Below are 19123 nucleotides of genomic sequence, written 5' to 3'. Positions count from 1 at the left end.
TGATAAATAAAGGTTTTTAAACTTTTAACAGTACACCTTTTTAGGCTTAAGTATGACAATACATTATAATATTAATTAAAGGCTAAATTCTCATTAGATTAATGTGAATACTCCTAACATGTTTCCATTTTCGGAATTTCACATGAACTTCATTCAGATGACTAGAAATGTACATATCTGTAGATGCACATCTAAGATTGACTGATGTCTATATATGGGCGACTCAACGTGAATAGGTTCTAAGGGCAACAGATCACGTACATTCATTGGCAACTGGGCATGTACACATGTGGGTGACATACTTTGTACACGACAAGACAATGCATATCTATGGGTGAAAGGGCATGCAAATCTATGGAGTTCTTTTCAGCATTTTTTTTTTTTTATATATATATTATATAATCAATCTAAACATTACCCTTTCATGAAGTTTTTGCCTTAAGAATTTTTATTAAGTTTGTCCACTTAGGATACAGTTTTAATTGGAACTCATTCATGAACTATCTTGTAAAGCAGCTTAATTCAGCAATTCTTGCTCTGTTGTACATATCTTCGTTTGCCTGCCAGGAAACTCTGACTGTGCTACAGTGACTTATTTTAGTCATCAATTAGATAAGGCACAATCGTTTGGGGGTTTTTTGTAGTGCTAATTCACTCAATGGTCGTCTGTCTCCAAAAGTGGACTCTCAGAATAGGTTGGGGATTGGACCAACGGGAGATTTGTACGAAGTTCTTCTGATAAAATGGTACTTCAACACTGGCAAACCTTTTGACTTATATATCTCAAAACAGAAGTAATTTCGATGTTTTAGTCGACTCTACAATTAAAGACACAAACAAAACCTTGCAACTATAAATTTATTCTAACTTACATTTTTATTTTGGCCCAAAATGTTTAACCCTCTTCCTTAGTCCATTAGATAATAGTTTCAAATAGTTTAAAAGATCAATTGGGGACATTCTTATATGATGCAGCGATTACACAATACTTTTCTTAAATTTTATTCCAGATGGTAATTTAAATTTTGTTACCGTTTCATAAGCTTTTTCTTTGTTAATGTAACTATTTTATATAGTGTAATTTATATGGTCTTAAATTTGATATTAATTAATTATTAATTTAATGATGGTTCTGTAGTGATGTACACAAAGCACTTAATGTTACCATATGTGCGACTGAACGTGTACTGTATATCTCTGGGTGCCTTGTTATGTACATAACCGTATGGGGGAATATACGTATGCGCACATCTATGAGCAACTGCAAGTATACGTGTACATCTGTGGGCAACTAAACATGTAGACGACTACAGTATGTGTCTGGTGTAATTCAGGTATTCCATTTTGATATGACCTATTCTCATCAAATGTGGAATTCAAATTGAAATGATGTCCCATGACTTCATTTTTATGAAATTCATTATTATAATTCAATAACAAGAGTAAATATCTCTGTAACGTCAATTGACTAACCTCGTTAATATGTTTGTAGGTCTTGATGAGGTCAACGCTAAGTTTGCGCAAAGGTGCCGTGGCGGGGTCGCGGAAGTGCTGGGGGATGCGCGCTTGCATAGCCTGGATGTCCGAGGGCGTATTGGGGCCCGGGCCCGCTTGCGATAAGGACACCGCCAACTGTTCCTCGTCCACCAGCCGTCCGTAGAGCACCGCATGTCGCACACTTTCTCCTCCTGCAATACAGACAATACCACATTAGCACGTACTAAATTTGTACTGTAACAACAAATCTACACAAATCGGATTCACTCTGTGAGTTGAGTCACCGGAGATGATGCAATCAATATATTCGTATGAATTATATAAACCTAAAAGACCTTTAAATCAATGTGATTCCAACAGTTCTAGACGAATTAATTCACAAGTAATATTTATGTGATATTCCAACTTAAAGAGAGGGCGTATCGTGAAGAGGGGGAAGGAAAGGAAGGGGGATAGAGGGAGACCTAACCATCCATTACAAACAGACGTCGTATCTTTATCTTGACAACCACAATTTTCTATAATCGTTACATAGTAGCGTATACGACTCGCTTTGATTAATCTATTAAATGAAACATATTGCTATTGAGATTTAAATATATACTAGCAAAGATGCACAAATACATTATATAATAAACTAATTAGGAAATACAATAGAGAAATACAATCTATAACATGAATTTAAAATCAAGAACGTTTTCTCGCTATAATGTCAAAACCGGAGACAACACTGTCATCTTAGTAGCAATATATCAGTGACCTTTTGTTTCGGTTAACTTCAGAATGAGTTTCACTCTCGGACGGTACTTGAGAGAACACTGTCGTCTAGTGGCAACATCAGTCTCCTGTTGTTTCGGTTAACTAAGTTTCACTCTCGGACGGTACTTGAGAGAAAACTGTCGTCTAGTAGCAACATAAGTCTCCTGTTGTTTCGGTTAACTTCAGAATGAGTTTCACTCTCGGACGGTACTTGAGAGTACATTGTCGTCTAGTACCAACATCAGTCTCCTGTTGTTTCGGTTAACTTCAGAATGAGTTTCACTCTCGGACGGTACTTGAGAGAACACTGTCGTCTAGTAGCAACATCAGTCTCCTGTTGTTTCGGTTAACTTCAGAATGAGTTTCACTCTCGGACGGTACTTGAGAGAAAACTGTCGTCTAGTAGCAACATAAGTCTCCTGTTGTTTCGGTTAACTTCAGAATGAGTTTCACTCTCGGACGGTACTTGAGAGTACATTGTCGTCTAGTACCAACATCAGTCTCCTGTTGTTTCGGTTAACTAAGTTTCACTCTCGGACGGTACTTGAGAGAACACTGTCGTCTAGTAGCAACATCAGTCTCCTGTTGTTTCGGTTAACTTCAGAATGAGTTTCACTCTAGGCCGGTACTTGAGAGTACAGTGTCGTCTAGTACCAACATTAGTCTCCTGTTGTTTCGGTTAACTTCAGAATGAGTTTCACTCTCGGAAGGTACAGGGTTTTCATAAATGAATGGTACAATTTAAACATAAAATAAAAAGAGAACCGTACGAAGTACATTAAAAATATTTATTTCATTAGTATCCTCGTTAAAAACAATTTTATGCTGATACATTTAGTACATTTCAATGTGTCCACCACCGATAGCTCTGCAGACATCTAATCTATGGTCGATCTCGGCCCATACACTGTGCAGCATGTCTCTTGTAACCGATGATACTGCCTCATAAATCCTTTCCTTTAAATGAGCTAAATCACGGATCTTCTGAGAATAAACAATGTTTTTCACGTATCCCCACAAAAAAAATCGCATGGAGTCAAATCCGGGCTTCTAGGAGGCCATGCTATTGGGCCACCTCGACCTATCCATCTTTGTCCAAACTTGTCATTCAAAGCATCACGAACAAAGTCCTTATAATGGGGTGGCGCACCATCTTGTTGAAAATACACCATATTGACATTAGAGCAATAAAACTAATTGAGCTGAAGAATTCAGGGGTGCCAACCATATTTTTCTACCTTGCATAGCAAATTGTTTATAAGCATTCAAAATTGCACCATTCATTTATGAAAACCCTGTACTTGAGAGAACACTGTTGTCTAGTAGCAACATCAGTCTCCTGTTGTTTCGGTTAACTTCAGGATGAGTTCCACTCTTGGACGCTACTTGAGAGAACACTGTCGTATAGTAACAACATCAATAGAATGAGTTGCACTCTCAAGCAGTATATGAGATAACAATGTCGGGTGGTAGTAACATCAGTCTCATGTTGTTTCGGTTAACTTCAGAATGAGTTTCACTCTCGGACGGTACTTGAGAGAACACTGTTGTCTAGTAGCAACATCAGTCTCATGTTGTTTCGGTTAACTTCAGAATGAGTTTCACTCTCGGACGGTACTTGAGAGAACACTGTTGTCTAGTAGCAACATCAGTCTCATGTTGTTTCGGTTAACTTCAGAATGAGTTTCACTCTCGGACGGTACTTGAGAGAACACTGTTGTCTAGTAGCAACATCAGTCTCCTGTTGTTTCGGTTAACTTCAGAATGAGTTTCACTCTCGGACGGTACTTGAGAGAACACTGTTGTCTAGTAGCAACATCAGTCTCCTGTTGTTTAGGTTAACTTCAGAATGAGTTTCCTCCCTCGGACGGTACTTGAGAGAACACTGTTGTCTAGTAGCAACATCAGTCTCATGTTGTTTCGGTTAACTTCAGAATGAGTTTCACTCTCGGACGGTACTTGAGAGAACACTGTTGTCTAGTAGCAACATCAGTCTCATGTTGTTTCGGTTAACTTCAGAATGAGTTTCACTCTCGGACGGTACTTGAGAGAACACTGTTGTCTAGTAGCAACATCAGTCTCCTGTTGTTTCGGTTAACTTCAGAATGAGTTTCACTCTCGGACGGTACTTGAGAGAACACTGTTGTCTAGTAGCAACATCAGTCTCCTGTTGTTTAGGTTAACTTCAGAATGAGTTCCTCCCTCGGACGGTACTTGAGAGAACACTGTCGTCTAATAGCAACATCAGTAGAATGAGTTGCACTTTCAGGCGGTATTTGAGATAAAAATGTCCTGTAGTAGCAACATCAGTAGAATGAGTTGCACTTTCAGGCGGTATTTGAGATAAAAATGTCCTGTAGTAGCAACATCAATGATATGTTGTTTCGATTAACCTCAGAATGAATTCCACTCCCATATAGTATTTGAGATAACAACAGTTATCTGTTGTTTCGGTCATTATTATTATTATTATTTACGAATTATTTATTATTCTGATAATTGAACTTAATGTTTATTTCATCAATAAATAAATTTAATGTAGTATCCTAATTAATAACATACAAAGAATGAATCAGAATCACGCAAGACCCTAAAAACGTACATAAACTGTAAGCAAGGGAAAAATATGAATTCAATTTCTTACTATTACTATCCAACTTAATTAAAACATAGACTTAAACGTTTCAAATGTTTGTAGAGAAATGTTCATTAATAACCTCCTTAGACATGATGCAGCAGAATTTTTGTACGATAAGGAGGCCAATAATAACATTAATGCTGAAAATGACATACCTGTAGTTAGAGATGAGATGAGGTCTGGAAGTAAACGTTATCGGAGCGTGCGACTGACGGCCATTGATCCCGGACTGTCACATGACCTGACGTTGTCATTAGACCCATTCAATATAGTAAATAACGTTCCTTAACATTCACAAAGTACCTTAAGCCATACTTCTCTAAAGACGCAATACACAACAGATTGTCAGCACAACCATTCAATAAGCAAATGACTTCATCAAGCCATGTCCTTCTAATATGTCAAGTAAACATGTACGTTGACAAAACTGCCTGAGTTATAAAAACATAAAATACAGCTGTAACGTATCAATCAGGCTTCTGGTAAAACTAGTACACCAAACTCTTACTGCAAGAACTTGCTATTTCTGTTACGCTCTTCTTCCTTAATGTTCGATTTTTGTATTACAATTTCAATAGCAGTACTGGTTTAAATTTATAAATGAATAAAACCAATATTCTTCACAATAGTTAAAAAGAGGTAGCAAACTGTAAATTGAAATTTCATTTTGACAACTGACTATAATGTACTTAAATTAACTGTACTTGAATTAAAGGAAATATGTAATAAGCCTATACAGAGTTGCAGAAACCTTCAAGCGTTAACTTATACACCTTAAAAATACAGAGGATGGTGCAGAAGAGAACAGGGAGACATCTCAAGTCAGACTAGATATTTGGTGTGTAATACTTTTCAGATCAAGGTGAAATAAATGACACCCCCAGACTTGTTCATGCAACTATGTAGAATGAAAAGCATAATCCAAATTAATATAATTATTTATTAAATATCATAAAAGGTAAGTTACTTTCTCTCATAAAATATAAAAATACTTCTTCAGATCACATTATTATAGTCAAATAATTACAAGGGAGGAGTACGGTACACCATGTCCCGTAACAGACTTCGCTGAGGTTTTATGCGAAATTGCAAGTCTATAGGTCATTTCATTATTGCATGTAGATGTAACTACAGACCATCTATTCGTCAGAAATGGTTAATTCCCGCGACAAACAAACAGCGACATCGTGTAGCCCAACTAACAAGCTTTTAAGACGGTCAATCAAATTTTATTGTAGGTCAACAACATAGAACTCAATCTTGCCTATGTAGAGATGAAGTGTCACGCAAAATATCCAGTCTACAGATATCTGGCCACATCATAATATATTCTACATAAGCTACCATAACATTATGTTAGACGGGTTGGGATAATTAGACTACATGTGTTGATATGTCCAATGTGAAAATCTCTCACTAGTATAATAATTATTTTGTGTACAAGATTAATTTTTCTGCCGTTTACCTTGTTGCCATCATGGTTGCCCATACGACCCATGTAAATATTCACTAACGCTCAGCCAAATGGCCTTGAGTAAAATGCACTATAATCGAACTCAGTGTTCATCATATAGAAATGAAACTTCATGAACAATTTAAAGTCTATGGTTCAATTCTATACCGAGATATCTTTGGGGAGAGACATTAGCAAATAGACAAACAGGCAGGTAGAAATCAAATTTTTTCCAGCCCCACGAGTTGTCTTTTAACCTCTAGTTTTTTAGACACTCTGTATCTCTACAGTGTTAAAATTATTTTAAACACATTCTTTGGGGTCTATTTAATGCGGCATCTATTTAAACTAAACCTCCTCTGCAGGGTTTGCCTTGGGCCGCTACACATGATGTGTGTAGTTTGAAACAACTTTTATATAACGTTGAAATTTTGCATGAGGCTTTATTTCTATGTAGGCAACACCTACTTCGATGCTTGTGCATGTCACTCCACGAAACGTGATTGAGCGTTAGCTAAAAACTGTTATATTAGTCATGTGTGTAACCATAATGGCAAAGTGCAATCGCAGGACATATTTGTAAACATTCTAATTACATTCAATTAAAATTTGAACATATAGTAACACGAAACCCCGATTCAACACAGACAAGAAGGAGTTCTATGCATGTCCATCCATGGGATTTTGGCTGAGTATCAATAAAGCAGAATGACAGTAGCCTTGTCAAATTGTTCTTTTGTCGCCGGTGACTTGTAGTTTAACTTAGATTTCTGATTGCATGTATGTTTGTTTATAAGCAGGACAACTACTAAAGACTGAAATGAGCTACATAGTTGAACTTTTGCAAGCAGCTTCAGCGAAATCTCTTACGCAATATATGGCCTGGCGTGTTCCAATTTTATATTTAATTTTAACAGCCTAAAATAAATTAATCCAATTGGCCATGGGTCAACTGCTTAAAAAGGAGAAGAAAACCCATATGTACGAGCACATATGTATACTGGTTCGAAATTAGTGATTTCACAGTATTTCATGAACATATGCTCATAACAAATAAACTTCAATTACTGTGATGATTTTTTAGTATAGTGAAAAATTTGAGAATGACGAGGGGGAGGAGGGAGGGAGGGGAGGGAGGGAGGAGAGGAGGGAGAGGGAGGGAGGGAGAGAGAGAGAGAGAGAGAGAGAGAGAGAGAGAGACGTGTGGATAGCAGGGGTGAAGGGGTTACATCAATGGTGAGGCCGTGCAAGTATCTTGTACTAACAACATTACCGCTCACTCTACCGATGTACAGAGCATACAAAACTACGTATTAATGTTTAGCTAATATCTATTTACATTAGGACGGAACCGAAGCCAATACATTTTGGAGTTAAACGTATAATATAATAATCTAAATGTAATACTGAAAGATTTTAAACATTTACTTATATCCTATACTTTTATTCGTAAAACAAAACTGCGATTCAGATACGCTAAACACCCTCAAACTTATATCACTATGCGATATCAAGTAAATTAAAGCGGGGCGTCATTTCAGTTGAATGGAGTGTGTATTGTGACCTTTTGCCACGTAATCACTACTGTACAACAGAAAACACCAACTCTGATTCACGCAAAAATCAACTAAATAACCTATTACATTTACGCTCAACTTTGGGGGTTGGATTCACAATTTATTCTATATTAACTTTAGTATTAAAATATCTAAAAACAGGAATAGGAAACAAACAACATTCATTAGCTAATTGCGATAGAAAGAAACTTTTCCTTTAGAGTAACAAACTGTTATGCTACGACAGCACTGCTTTGTACATATTCATATATCCATTTCAGTTGTGTTTTTAATATACCACAGTCAAAATATTTAAACCTAGTTCTGTGAAAGTACAAAACCGAAAGGAAAGATTAAAAATATTAAAAAGTTCAATCATAACATATTTAAGACATTCTATATATTTTTTGAAGAAATATAAGACAGTTAATAATTTTATTTAATATAAATCACTACTTCTATTAATTAAATGATCGTAAAAAAAAAAACAAAATAAACCTAATACTCTACGATCGGGCAAAAATTGTGTACCAAAACAAGAAGCTTACTGGAAACTAAAGCTTTATTAAAGAACACCTTCATTAATGTTTTAATTTAGAAAAGACTCACCCCTTATGGGGTTCAGTTATCTTGACTCTGCATCTTTTTCCAACTTAATCAATGTTTGACATTTCCTCAGGATTTTATTATTTCCTTACTGTTTTTTTTTAAATATTATTTTCTTTCGACGATAATTTTCAGTTGTTCTGTTTTCAAATGTAGCAACACAAGCAACTCCTGATTTTTACGCCGATTCCATCAATGTTTTTGAAACTCACTATCACTGTAAGAAAACAACAAAACTAGTACATACTCTCATTTAATTGTTTCTTTATTTACAAAGTCAGTCTTTAAAAGATAAAAACAAATATACCACTGTTATACTTCATTAGAAATTTGAGTTTTTCATTAAATGCAAAAGGTTTGGTCACGGGTTGCAATTTTATTATTCTTGTACAATTGTCCGTGTTAAGATTAGATTTCGTGAAAACATTAACCAAATAAGCTTGTTATTACATTTTATTAACAGCTTATTATTCAACTGTGCTATTTTTATTTTATTTTCGTAACAATCCTGGAAGTTTTAAATTGCTACACCTGTTACCATGACTCCCTCTTGTATTCTACCACCATAAGAAGTATTTTTTTTTTTATTGAAAGCAACAAAGTTATGTAATCTTATTTTTATGTAAAAAATATGGTAAAATCTTTGGTACATGCTTAATTATTTTCTGTGATAATATATAAACAGGATCGTAGATTCGTCCATTATGGTCAACCAATTGGCTAATCAAACAATTTTTTTGTAATGTGTGTGATATTTATATTTTGTGGTTTACAATCTATAAATACATAAACTTTAAAAGACTTACACTGTACACTTCTAAACGCAACATAAAAATAACATATTTGGAACAGTTTATGATAGGAAAAAAGCGCCTGAGTTCCAACTTTAAATTTAACTGTTATTAGAAGTTTTGGTTTCACTGTATATGATTCACAATTTGTTATAAAATTAACTTTATTTATTCTTAAAATGCTGTATCTTATTCTACGTAGAATAGTGCTAACTTTTTCGATTTCATCCTGTTCATATTTTCAGAGTTTTATTAATAACAAACACATAAAAGAGTTTATACGTTTATCCTAGTTATATGTCGTCTCTGTTTCAGCTACAAGGATACATGTTTTCTCGAATTTCCCACCAAATCAATTACGCGTAAATATTTAGATTAAATTTCATATTTTAATAATATTTGTAATAAACTTTGCTCATCAACAAATACTACACTCACTGTAGAATGTTGTTTAATAACTGGTAGTGTGTAGTGATTTAAACGTAAAGAAGCTAAGTGACGCTTGAATGACATTACTGTCAAGTAATATGGAAAAGAGGAAGAGAGACATTTTTGCTTTGTGTGCTGGCATGTCTGGCCCGCGAGTGCCGCAGGGTCGCCTCGGTGTTACATCACTTCTGCCTCAGCGTCATGGTACTCAGATATTCTAATCTTCATTAACTAATACAGCACGTCTACCAACTGAAACCGTCACCTAATCGCTACCATAGACTGTCATGTCTGGCCCGCGAGTACCCCAGGGTCGCCTCGGTGTTACATTACTTCTGCCTCAGCGTCATGGTACTCAGATATTCTAATCTTCATTAACTAATACAGCACGTCTACAAACTGAAACCGTCACCTAATCGCTACCATAGACTGTCATGTCTGGCCCGCGTGCGCTGCAGAGTCGCCTCGGTGTTACATCACTTCTGCCTCAGCGTCATGGTACTCAGATATTCTAATCTTCATTAACTAATACAGCACGTCTACCAACTGAAACCGTCACCTAATCGCTAACATATAATCACGTGTGCCGCAGGGTCGCCTCGGTGTTACATCACTTCTGCCTCAGCGTCATGGTACTCAGATATTCTAATCTTCATTAACTAATACAGCACGTCTACCAACTGAAACCGTCACCTAATCGCTACCATAGACTGTCATGTCTGGCCCGCGTGTGCCGCAGGGTCGCCTCGGTGTTACATCACTTCTGCCTTAGCTCGCCTCGGTGTTACATCACTTCTGCCTTAGCGTCATGGTACTCAGATATTCTAATCTTCATCAACTAATACAGCACGTCTACCAACTGAAACCGTCACCTAATCGCTACCATATAATCACGTGTGCTGCAGGGTCGCCTCGGTGTTACATCACTTCTGCCTCAGCGTCATGGTACTCAGATATTCTAATCTTCATTAACTAATACAGCACGTCTACTAACTGAAACCGTCACCTAATCGCTACCATAGACTGTCATGTCTGGCCCGCGTGTGCCGCAGGGTCGCCTCGGTGTTACATCACTTCTGCCTCAGCGTCATGGTACTCAGATATTCTAATCTTCATTAACTAATACAGCACGTCTACCAACTGAAACCGTCACCTAATCGCTACCATATAATCACGTGTGCCGCAGGGTCGCCTCGGTGTTACATCACTTCTGCCTCAGCGTCATGGTACTCAGATATTCTAATCTTCATTAACTAATACAGCACGTCTACCAACTGAAACCGTCACCTAATCGCTACCATAGACTGTCATGTCTGGCCCGCGTGTGCCGCAGGGTCGCCTCGGTGTTACATCACTTCTGCCTCAGCGTCATGGTACTCAGATATTCTAATCTTCATTAACTAATACAGCACGTCTACCAACTGAAACCGTCACCTAATCGCTACCATAGACTGTCATGTCTGGCCCGCGTGTGCCGCAGGGTCGCCTCGGTGTTACATCACTTCTGTCCTCAGCGTCATGGTACTCAGATATTCTAATCTTCATTAACTAATACAGCACGTCTACCAACTGAAACCGTCACCTAATCGCTACCATAGACTGTCATGTCTGGCCCGCGTGTGCCGCAGGGTCGCCTCGGTGTTACATCACTTCTGCCTCAGCGTCATGGTACTCAGATATTCTAATCTTCATTAACTAATACAGCACGTCTACCAACTGAAACCGTCACCTAATCGCTACCATATAATCACGTGTGCCGCAGGGTCGCCTCGGTGTTACATCACTTCTGCCTCAGCGTCATGGTACTCAGATATTCTAATCTTCATTAACTAATACAGCACGTCTACCAACTGAAACCGTCACCGGTTCGCTTCCATAAATATCAGATGGGAGTATTTGAAATGTACACAAAACTGTGGTAAATATTTACCATAATTTCTAAAACTTACTGTATGTACCATAAATGAAATGTTCATTCTTATAAGTAATTCAAGTCATTTATTTCACTTATCTGTATACATTTTATATATTAATATAACGTCACTTATTTACTGAATCACATGCGCCATCCTACCTTTAGCCTTTAGCGGAATATAAACTAAACACACAACATGCCAGCGCCTGGTTTTATGTACGTCTCCAATAAAATACATTAAAGTAACATTGACAATAGTTTAAAGACGAGTTTTGAATTAAACAGTGTCTACGGAGATAATACTTTTATTGAAAGAAATTAACATAAATTTATGTAAATTACAAAAAAACTTATGCACATAAGTGCCTCTTCACTCATGCTACGTGTTTGAAGTTCTGGCTTGTAAAAGTATTAATAATTTTTAAATACTCTGACCTTTTTAGTTCTCTTTAGGTAAGACCAGTGTAAATGTAAAAAAACGTGTATGATTTGTTTTACACAATTGTCATTTATGAACTATTGCCATGTTCTTTTTCATTGGTCCAGAAATATGTTGTGTTTTAAGTAATGAATGAGAGAAAAGATACAGTTTTTATTTTATTTCAAATCGATAGTCACTTGAACGACACTACAGACCGTTGTGACATTTGTAAATGTGCAAGATTGTCACAGACAGGATGGCAAATTTGCGACTATTTGGACAGCTCATGCCTACCAGAAGACAAAATGATTGCTGCTACTGGCTTGTGCAATCGCATTTTTAAAGTGTTTGTGCTCGCTTATGCCTTGACGGATTTCATTTAAGTTAGTAACCGTTGGAATTGCAATTAAATTCTCCAAATTGTTGGCGTCTACAACTTTTTTTATAACTGTACTGTTTTTTGTTATTTGACTTAAAACATTTTCAAAAGAAGCCATTTTGGTAACATTAAAAAAATAACACAATTATTCTTTTTATTTTCCTCTTACCTATTCACATTTATGTACCAAATTAGGTTTCTTTAGCTTTAATAGTTTTAGACATAATAATTTGTTAATAAAAGATGGCGGCTAGCGGCTAAACGAAGTGGAACTTGGAAAAAGGTCATTCTTCATTTTCAGCTTAGCATCACACATAAAATCAGAAAATGCATAGCCAGCCAAACTTTTTTGTTACACCCTATATACACAATATCGTAAATAAGGTAGGAGCGTAATTAGCTACACAATACCGGGTAGCATTTTTGGTATCCTCCTCACTCCACCAACATATTTAGATATACAATATCGGATACCACTTGTCGTTGTATTTTCCTCACTTCGCCAATAATGTAAGAGCAAAATAAGCTACACAATACCGAATAGCATTTTTGGTATCCTCCTCACTCCACCGACATACTTAAATATACAATATCGTAAACCACTGGTTGTGGTATCGTCCTCACTTCACTAATAAGGTAGGAGCGTAATTAGCTACACAATACCGGATGGCATTTGTGGTATCCTCCTCACTCCACCAACATATTTAGACATACAATATCGTAAACCACTGGTTGTGGTATCATCCTCACTTCACCAATAAAGTAGGAGCGTAATTAGCTACACAATACCGGATAGCATTTTTGGTATCCTCCTCACTCCACCAACATATTTAGATATACAATATCAGATAGTGCTATACCGAATAGCATTTTTGGTATACTCCACCGTTGTTGGTTGTGGTATCGTCCTCACTTCACCAATAAAGTAGGAGCGTAATTAGCTACACAATACCGGATAGCATTTTTGGTATCCTCCTCACTCCACCAACATATTTAGATATACAATATCAGATACCACTTGTCGTTGTATTTTCCTCACTTCACCAATAAAGTAGGAGCGTAATTAGCTACACAATAACGGATAGCATTTTTGGTATCCTCCGCACTCCACCAACATATTTAGATATACAATATCAGATACCACTTGTTGTATTTTCCTCACTTCGCCAATAATGTAAGAGCAAAATTAGGTACACAATACCAAATAGCATTTTTGTGATATCCTCCTCACTCCACCGACATACTTAGATATACAATATCGTAAACCACTTGTTGTGGTATCATCCTCACTTCACCAATAAGGTAGGAGCGTAATTAGCTACACAATACCGGATAGCATTTTTGGTATCCTCCTCACTCCACCAACATATTTAGATACACAATATCAGATACCACTTGTCGTTGTATTTTCCTCACTTCACCAATAATGTAAGAGCAAAATTAGCTACACAATACCGGATAGCATTTTTTGTATCCTCCTCACTCCACCGACATACTTAAATATACAATATCGTAAACCCTGGTTGTGGTATTATCCTCACTTCACCAATAAGGTAGGAGCGTAATTAGCTACACAATACCGGATAGCATTTTTGGTATCCTCCTCACTCCACCAACATATTTAGATATACAATATCAGATACCACTTGTCGTTGTATTTTCCTCACTTCGCCAATAATGTAAGAGAAAAATTAGCTAAACAATACCGGATAGCGTTTTTTGGTATCCTCCTCACTCCACCGACATACTTAGATATACAATATCGTAAACCACTGGTTGTGGTATCGTCCTCACTTCACCAATAAGGTAGGAGCATAATTAGCTACACAATACCGGATAGCATTTTTGGTATCCTCCTCACTCCACCAACATATTAGATATACAATATCGTAAACCACTGGTTGTGGTATCGTCCTCACTTCACCGACATACTTAGATATACAATACGTAAATACCGGATAGCATTTTGTGGTATCCTCCTCACTCCACCAACATATTTAGATATACAATATCGTAAACCACTGGTTGTGGTATCATCCTCACTTCACCAATAAGGTAGGAGCGTAATTAGCTACACAATACCGGATAGCATTTTTGGTATCCTCCTCACTCCACCAACATATTTAGATATACAATATCGTAAACCACTGGTTGTGGTATTTTCCTCACTTCACCAATAAGGTAGGAGCGTAATTAGCTACACAATACCGGATAGCATTTTTGGTATCCTCCTCACTCCACCAACATATTTAGATATACAATATCGTAAACCACTGGTTGTGGTATCCTCCTCACTCCACCAACATATTTAGATATACAATATCGTAAACCACTGGTTGTGGTATCCTCCTCACTCCACCAACATATTTAGATATACAATATCGTAAACCACTGGTTGTGGTATCCTCCTCACTCCACCAACATATTTAGATATACAATATCGTAAACCACTGGTTTGTGGTATCCTCCTCACTCCACCAACATACTTAGATATACAATATCGTAAACCACTGGTTGTGGTATCGTCCTCACTTCACCAATAAGGTAGGAGCATAATTAACTACACAATACCGGATAGCATTTTTGGTATCCTCCTCACTCCACCAACATATTTAGATATACAATATCGTAAACCACTGGTTGTGGTATCGTCCTCACTTCACCGACATACTTAGATATACAATATCGTAAACCACTGGTTGTGGTATCGTCCCTCACTTCACCGACATACTTAGATATACAATATCGTAAACCACTGGTTGTGGTATCGTCCTCACTTCACCGACATACTTAGATATACAATATCGTAAACCACTGTTGTGGTATCCTCCTCACTCCACCAACATATTTAGATATACAATATCGTAAACCACTGGTTGTGGTATCGTCCTCACTTCACCGACATACTTAGATATACAATATCGTAAACCACTGGTTGTGGTATCGTCCTCACTTCACCGACATACTTAGATATACAATATCGTAAACCACTGGTTGTGGTATCGTCCTCACTTCACCGACATACTTAGATATACAATATCGTAAACCACTGGTTGTGGTATCCTCCTCACTCCACCAACATATTTAGATATACAATATCGTAAACCACTGGTTGTGGTATCCTCCTCACTCCACCGACATACTTAGATATACAATATCGTAAACCACTGGTTGTGGTATCGTCCTCACTTCACCAATAAGGTAGGAGCATAATTAACTACACAATACCGGATAGCATTTTTGGTATCCTCCTCACTCCACCAACATATTTAGATATACAATATCGTAAACCACTGGTTGTGGTATCATCCTCACTTCACCGATAAAGTAGGAAGCGTAATTAGCTACACAATACCGGATAGCATTTTGTGGTATCCTCCTCACTCCACCAACATATTTAGATATACAATATCAGATACCACTTGTCGTTGTATTTTCTTCACTTCACCAATAATGTAAGAGCGTAATTAGCTACACAATACCGGATAGCATTTGTGGTATCCTCCTCACTCCACCGACATACTTAAATATACAATATCGTAAACCACTGGTTGTGGTATCATCCTCACTTCACCAATAAGGTAGGAGCGTAATTAGCTACACAATACCGGATAGCATTTTGTGGTATCCTCCTCACTCCACCAACATATTTAGATATACAATATCAGATACCACTTGTCGTTGTATTTTCGTCACTTCGCCAATAATGTAAGAGCAAAATTAGCTACACAATACCGGATAGCATTTTTGGTATCCTCCTCACTCCACCGACATACTTAAATATACAATATCGTAAACCACTGGTTGTGGTATCATCCTCACTTCACCAATAAGGTAGGAGCGTAATTAGCTACACAATACCGGATAGCATTTTTGGTACCCTCCTCACTCCACCAACATATTTAGATATTATCGGATACCACTTGTATTTTCCTCACTTCACCAATATTGTAGGAGCCTACTTAGATATACAATACAGTATGTCAATATATCTGTTTCTGAAAGCAGAGATAATCTTTTTGTTGGCCTTGGTAGCAAGCTCTCCTACGTCGTGAATTGGAATAGTCTAACCCGGATGACATATAAACCAGTCACTTTGAACTGTTAAAAGCTTTCCTTTATGAAAGGTCATATCAGTAACATCCAGCTGTTAAGACTCGGTTACTAAAATTAAGGGTATCCTTCTGAATTATATGTATGCATATAATATATTTAACCTAGGAAAGGTAGGAGTAGAAAGAGAGAAAAAGAAAAGTTTAAATCTTGACAGAGACCTCAGGAAAAATCGAACAGAAGAGGTGATCAAATAAAAGGAACAGGCGAGACGACTTCAGGAAAAAAGAATCTGAAAAGAAAGGCTGAAAGAAAATTAAGACTTAGTTACCGCTAATAAAAAAAAACAAACAAAAGAAGTAACAGTGTGACAACAGTGTGTAAAAGTGATTCAGACAGTTTGCTACGCTGAAGGTGATGATTCTTCTAATAATGAATCATTTGAAGCAAACAGTGACACTGAATGTGTATCACTAAAAATCAACAATAACATTGAAAAATAGTATGTTGTATATTATGATTTGAACGTTACTTAAGCAGAGTTCTAGACTTTCCTGATGTTTGTCTAAAAATGAATTTTTCTGGGGCTGTGAAACCCGCATGAACGTGCAGCTCACAATGACAATGAAGTAGTTGCAAATCGCATTATTTAGGAATGGACCTTCATTCTTGGATGGCGTTTAAGAATTAAAATGAAACACAGCTTAGTGAAGTAACTAATAAATTGTTTGTTATTAAATGTTTTCTAGTGCAATTTTATATGTCATACGTTAAATTTTGGAGTTATGGAACATTTTCCCTCCTTTATGTACATTTTCTAGAAGATAGTTTTATGATTTTGTTCCTATTGAGTTACTATTAAATTAATAAATATGTATTGTTCACACCTTAAATGTGTTTATTCAAATGTACCCCTTGCATGTTCAATGTGTCCGTCGCGGTGAGCGTACAGGTATACTAATGTATTGCGTTGAACAAGAAATGTAGTTCAGTAATACAATTCAATTAAACAAGTTGTTCTTCAAGAAGTGGTCATGTATGGGTGGGTATACATGCTCCTCTTACTCCCCCCTCCTCTGACTTAAGTACATTGAAAATACATATTTTGTTCACCGAATTCTCTTTCAAAACATACGCTTCATAATACTTATAATTGTTACGTCAATAATGTCGTTAGGGTAGGTTAGGAAGACTGACTAAATACCTACCACTCAGACGGTGCACACATTACACCACGAATGAAGGTCAGACCTCTTTATTCCCAAATATAAGGGCGTGAATATTTGGACATAATAAAATCAGTCCTGTTATTTTTATAAACCCTCGCATTGTAATGAACAAGGAAAAGAATGTATTACATTTTGGGATGTTTATATTGAAAAACTTGAGTTTTTAAAGATTCACACTTGTAGGTTATTTATAATCATGATTTTCGGCACGTTCGTGTGCGTACTACACGATACTATAGAGATACAAAGAAACATATTACAATATCCCTCATTATTTACTTGAGTGTCGTCGCGTTATCTGGCAGTGGACAAGTTCTCTGAGAATGACAGAATAAACTTGTTTTTTTTTTAAGATTTAACGTTAAAAAAGGCAGTTTTCAGTTTTTACCTCAGACTTAAAATGTAACCCACATAGATAGAGAAAAAGTAATGGGAATACAATTGTAGTCAAATCGGACACTCATTGTGCCATACGACCAGCCGTGTGAATACTCAAACAATAGTTTACACGGGCGATGATTTCATAATTTGATCAAAATATGTTTGTTACATGTAGAGATTAAATAATTTTCAATTACTGTTTTATTTCCGTGTTTAATATTTTCAACTACGGGACTTCTGTCTGCCGAATGAGATGTTTTAAACTGTAACAAAGTACAATATTATTTATCGCGAAACACTGTTAAATAGAAAGTATATACATGTCCTTCAAAATTGGTAAATTAGAAATATACCACTCGACTGTGTCAATTTTATGAAGATTTACTGAAACTTCGATTAGTAAAGTTAAACCTTTTTTGCTACATTTTGCAAGAATTATACGTACATAACATATACTACCTCTGAACACGAATACTGTCACATTCGTGTAATAAGCTTTCCGTATTATACGTCTTGATAAAATTAACATTCTGGTATAGTACACATTTATGTTAATTATCAGGCTTAAACTATTTCCCCCAGCTTTTACGCTGACAAAACTTACCAAACATTACAAAACAATTCTCTAAATAAATATTTTACTTCAGTGTCTTCATTGCTATTTACAAATTTGATTGCAGCCCCAAATACATTAAAAACCTAAATCAGTGTCAATTGTACACAGTTTTATACAGCTTGAGTGGTGAAACAACTCTCTTACTGCCATCCTTGCAGTTGTTGCTGGTTGCTGGTTGTGTGTGGCGCCCGCAACGAGCGATGTGTGCGCGCTCGATAACACAATTATTTTAGCAAGGCTCTTTAGTATAGGACCAGTCATGATCAGCTACCAGTTACATCTTATTAATTAATAATAATTAATGTATTACTGAGTGCTGGATAATGCATGTGTAATAGTGAGAACGAAAATGAAGAATTCTAATATTGCTTATGATAAGCAAACTAATATGTCAAAGTTC

At 36.5% G+C, this 19123-nt stretch overlaps 1 protein-coding gene across 1 annotated transcript in view; it reads right to left on the bottom strand.

The window, feature by feature from the left end:
• The window catches only part of LOC124357385 (serine/threonine-protein kinase minibrain), a 226230-nt gene that overhangs the window by 77962 nt on the left and 129145 nt on the right, over window positions 1-19123 (bottom strand). The window contains exon 2 of the mRNA XM_046809140.1: window positions 1474-1688. Within this exon, the coding sequence (XP_046665096.1) occupies window positions 1474-1688 (215 nt within the window). The remainder of the gene's footprint in view (window positions 1-1473; window positions 1689-19123) is intronic.

This window comes from Homalodisca vitripennis, chromosome 3 (assembly GCF_021130785.1).
Source record: "Homalodisca vitripennis isolate AUS2020 chromosome 3, UT_GWSS_2.1, whole genome shotgun sequence".
Classification (NCBI taxonomy): domain Eukaryota; kingdom Metazoa; phylum Arthropoda; class Insecta; order Hemiptera; family Cicadellidae; genus Homalodisca; species Homalodisca vitripennis.
This window is presented reverse-complemented; position numbering and strand designations above follow the sequence as displayed.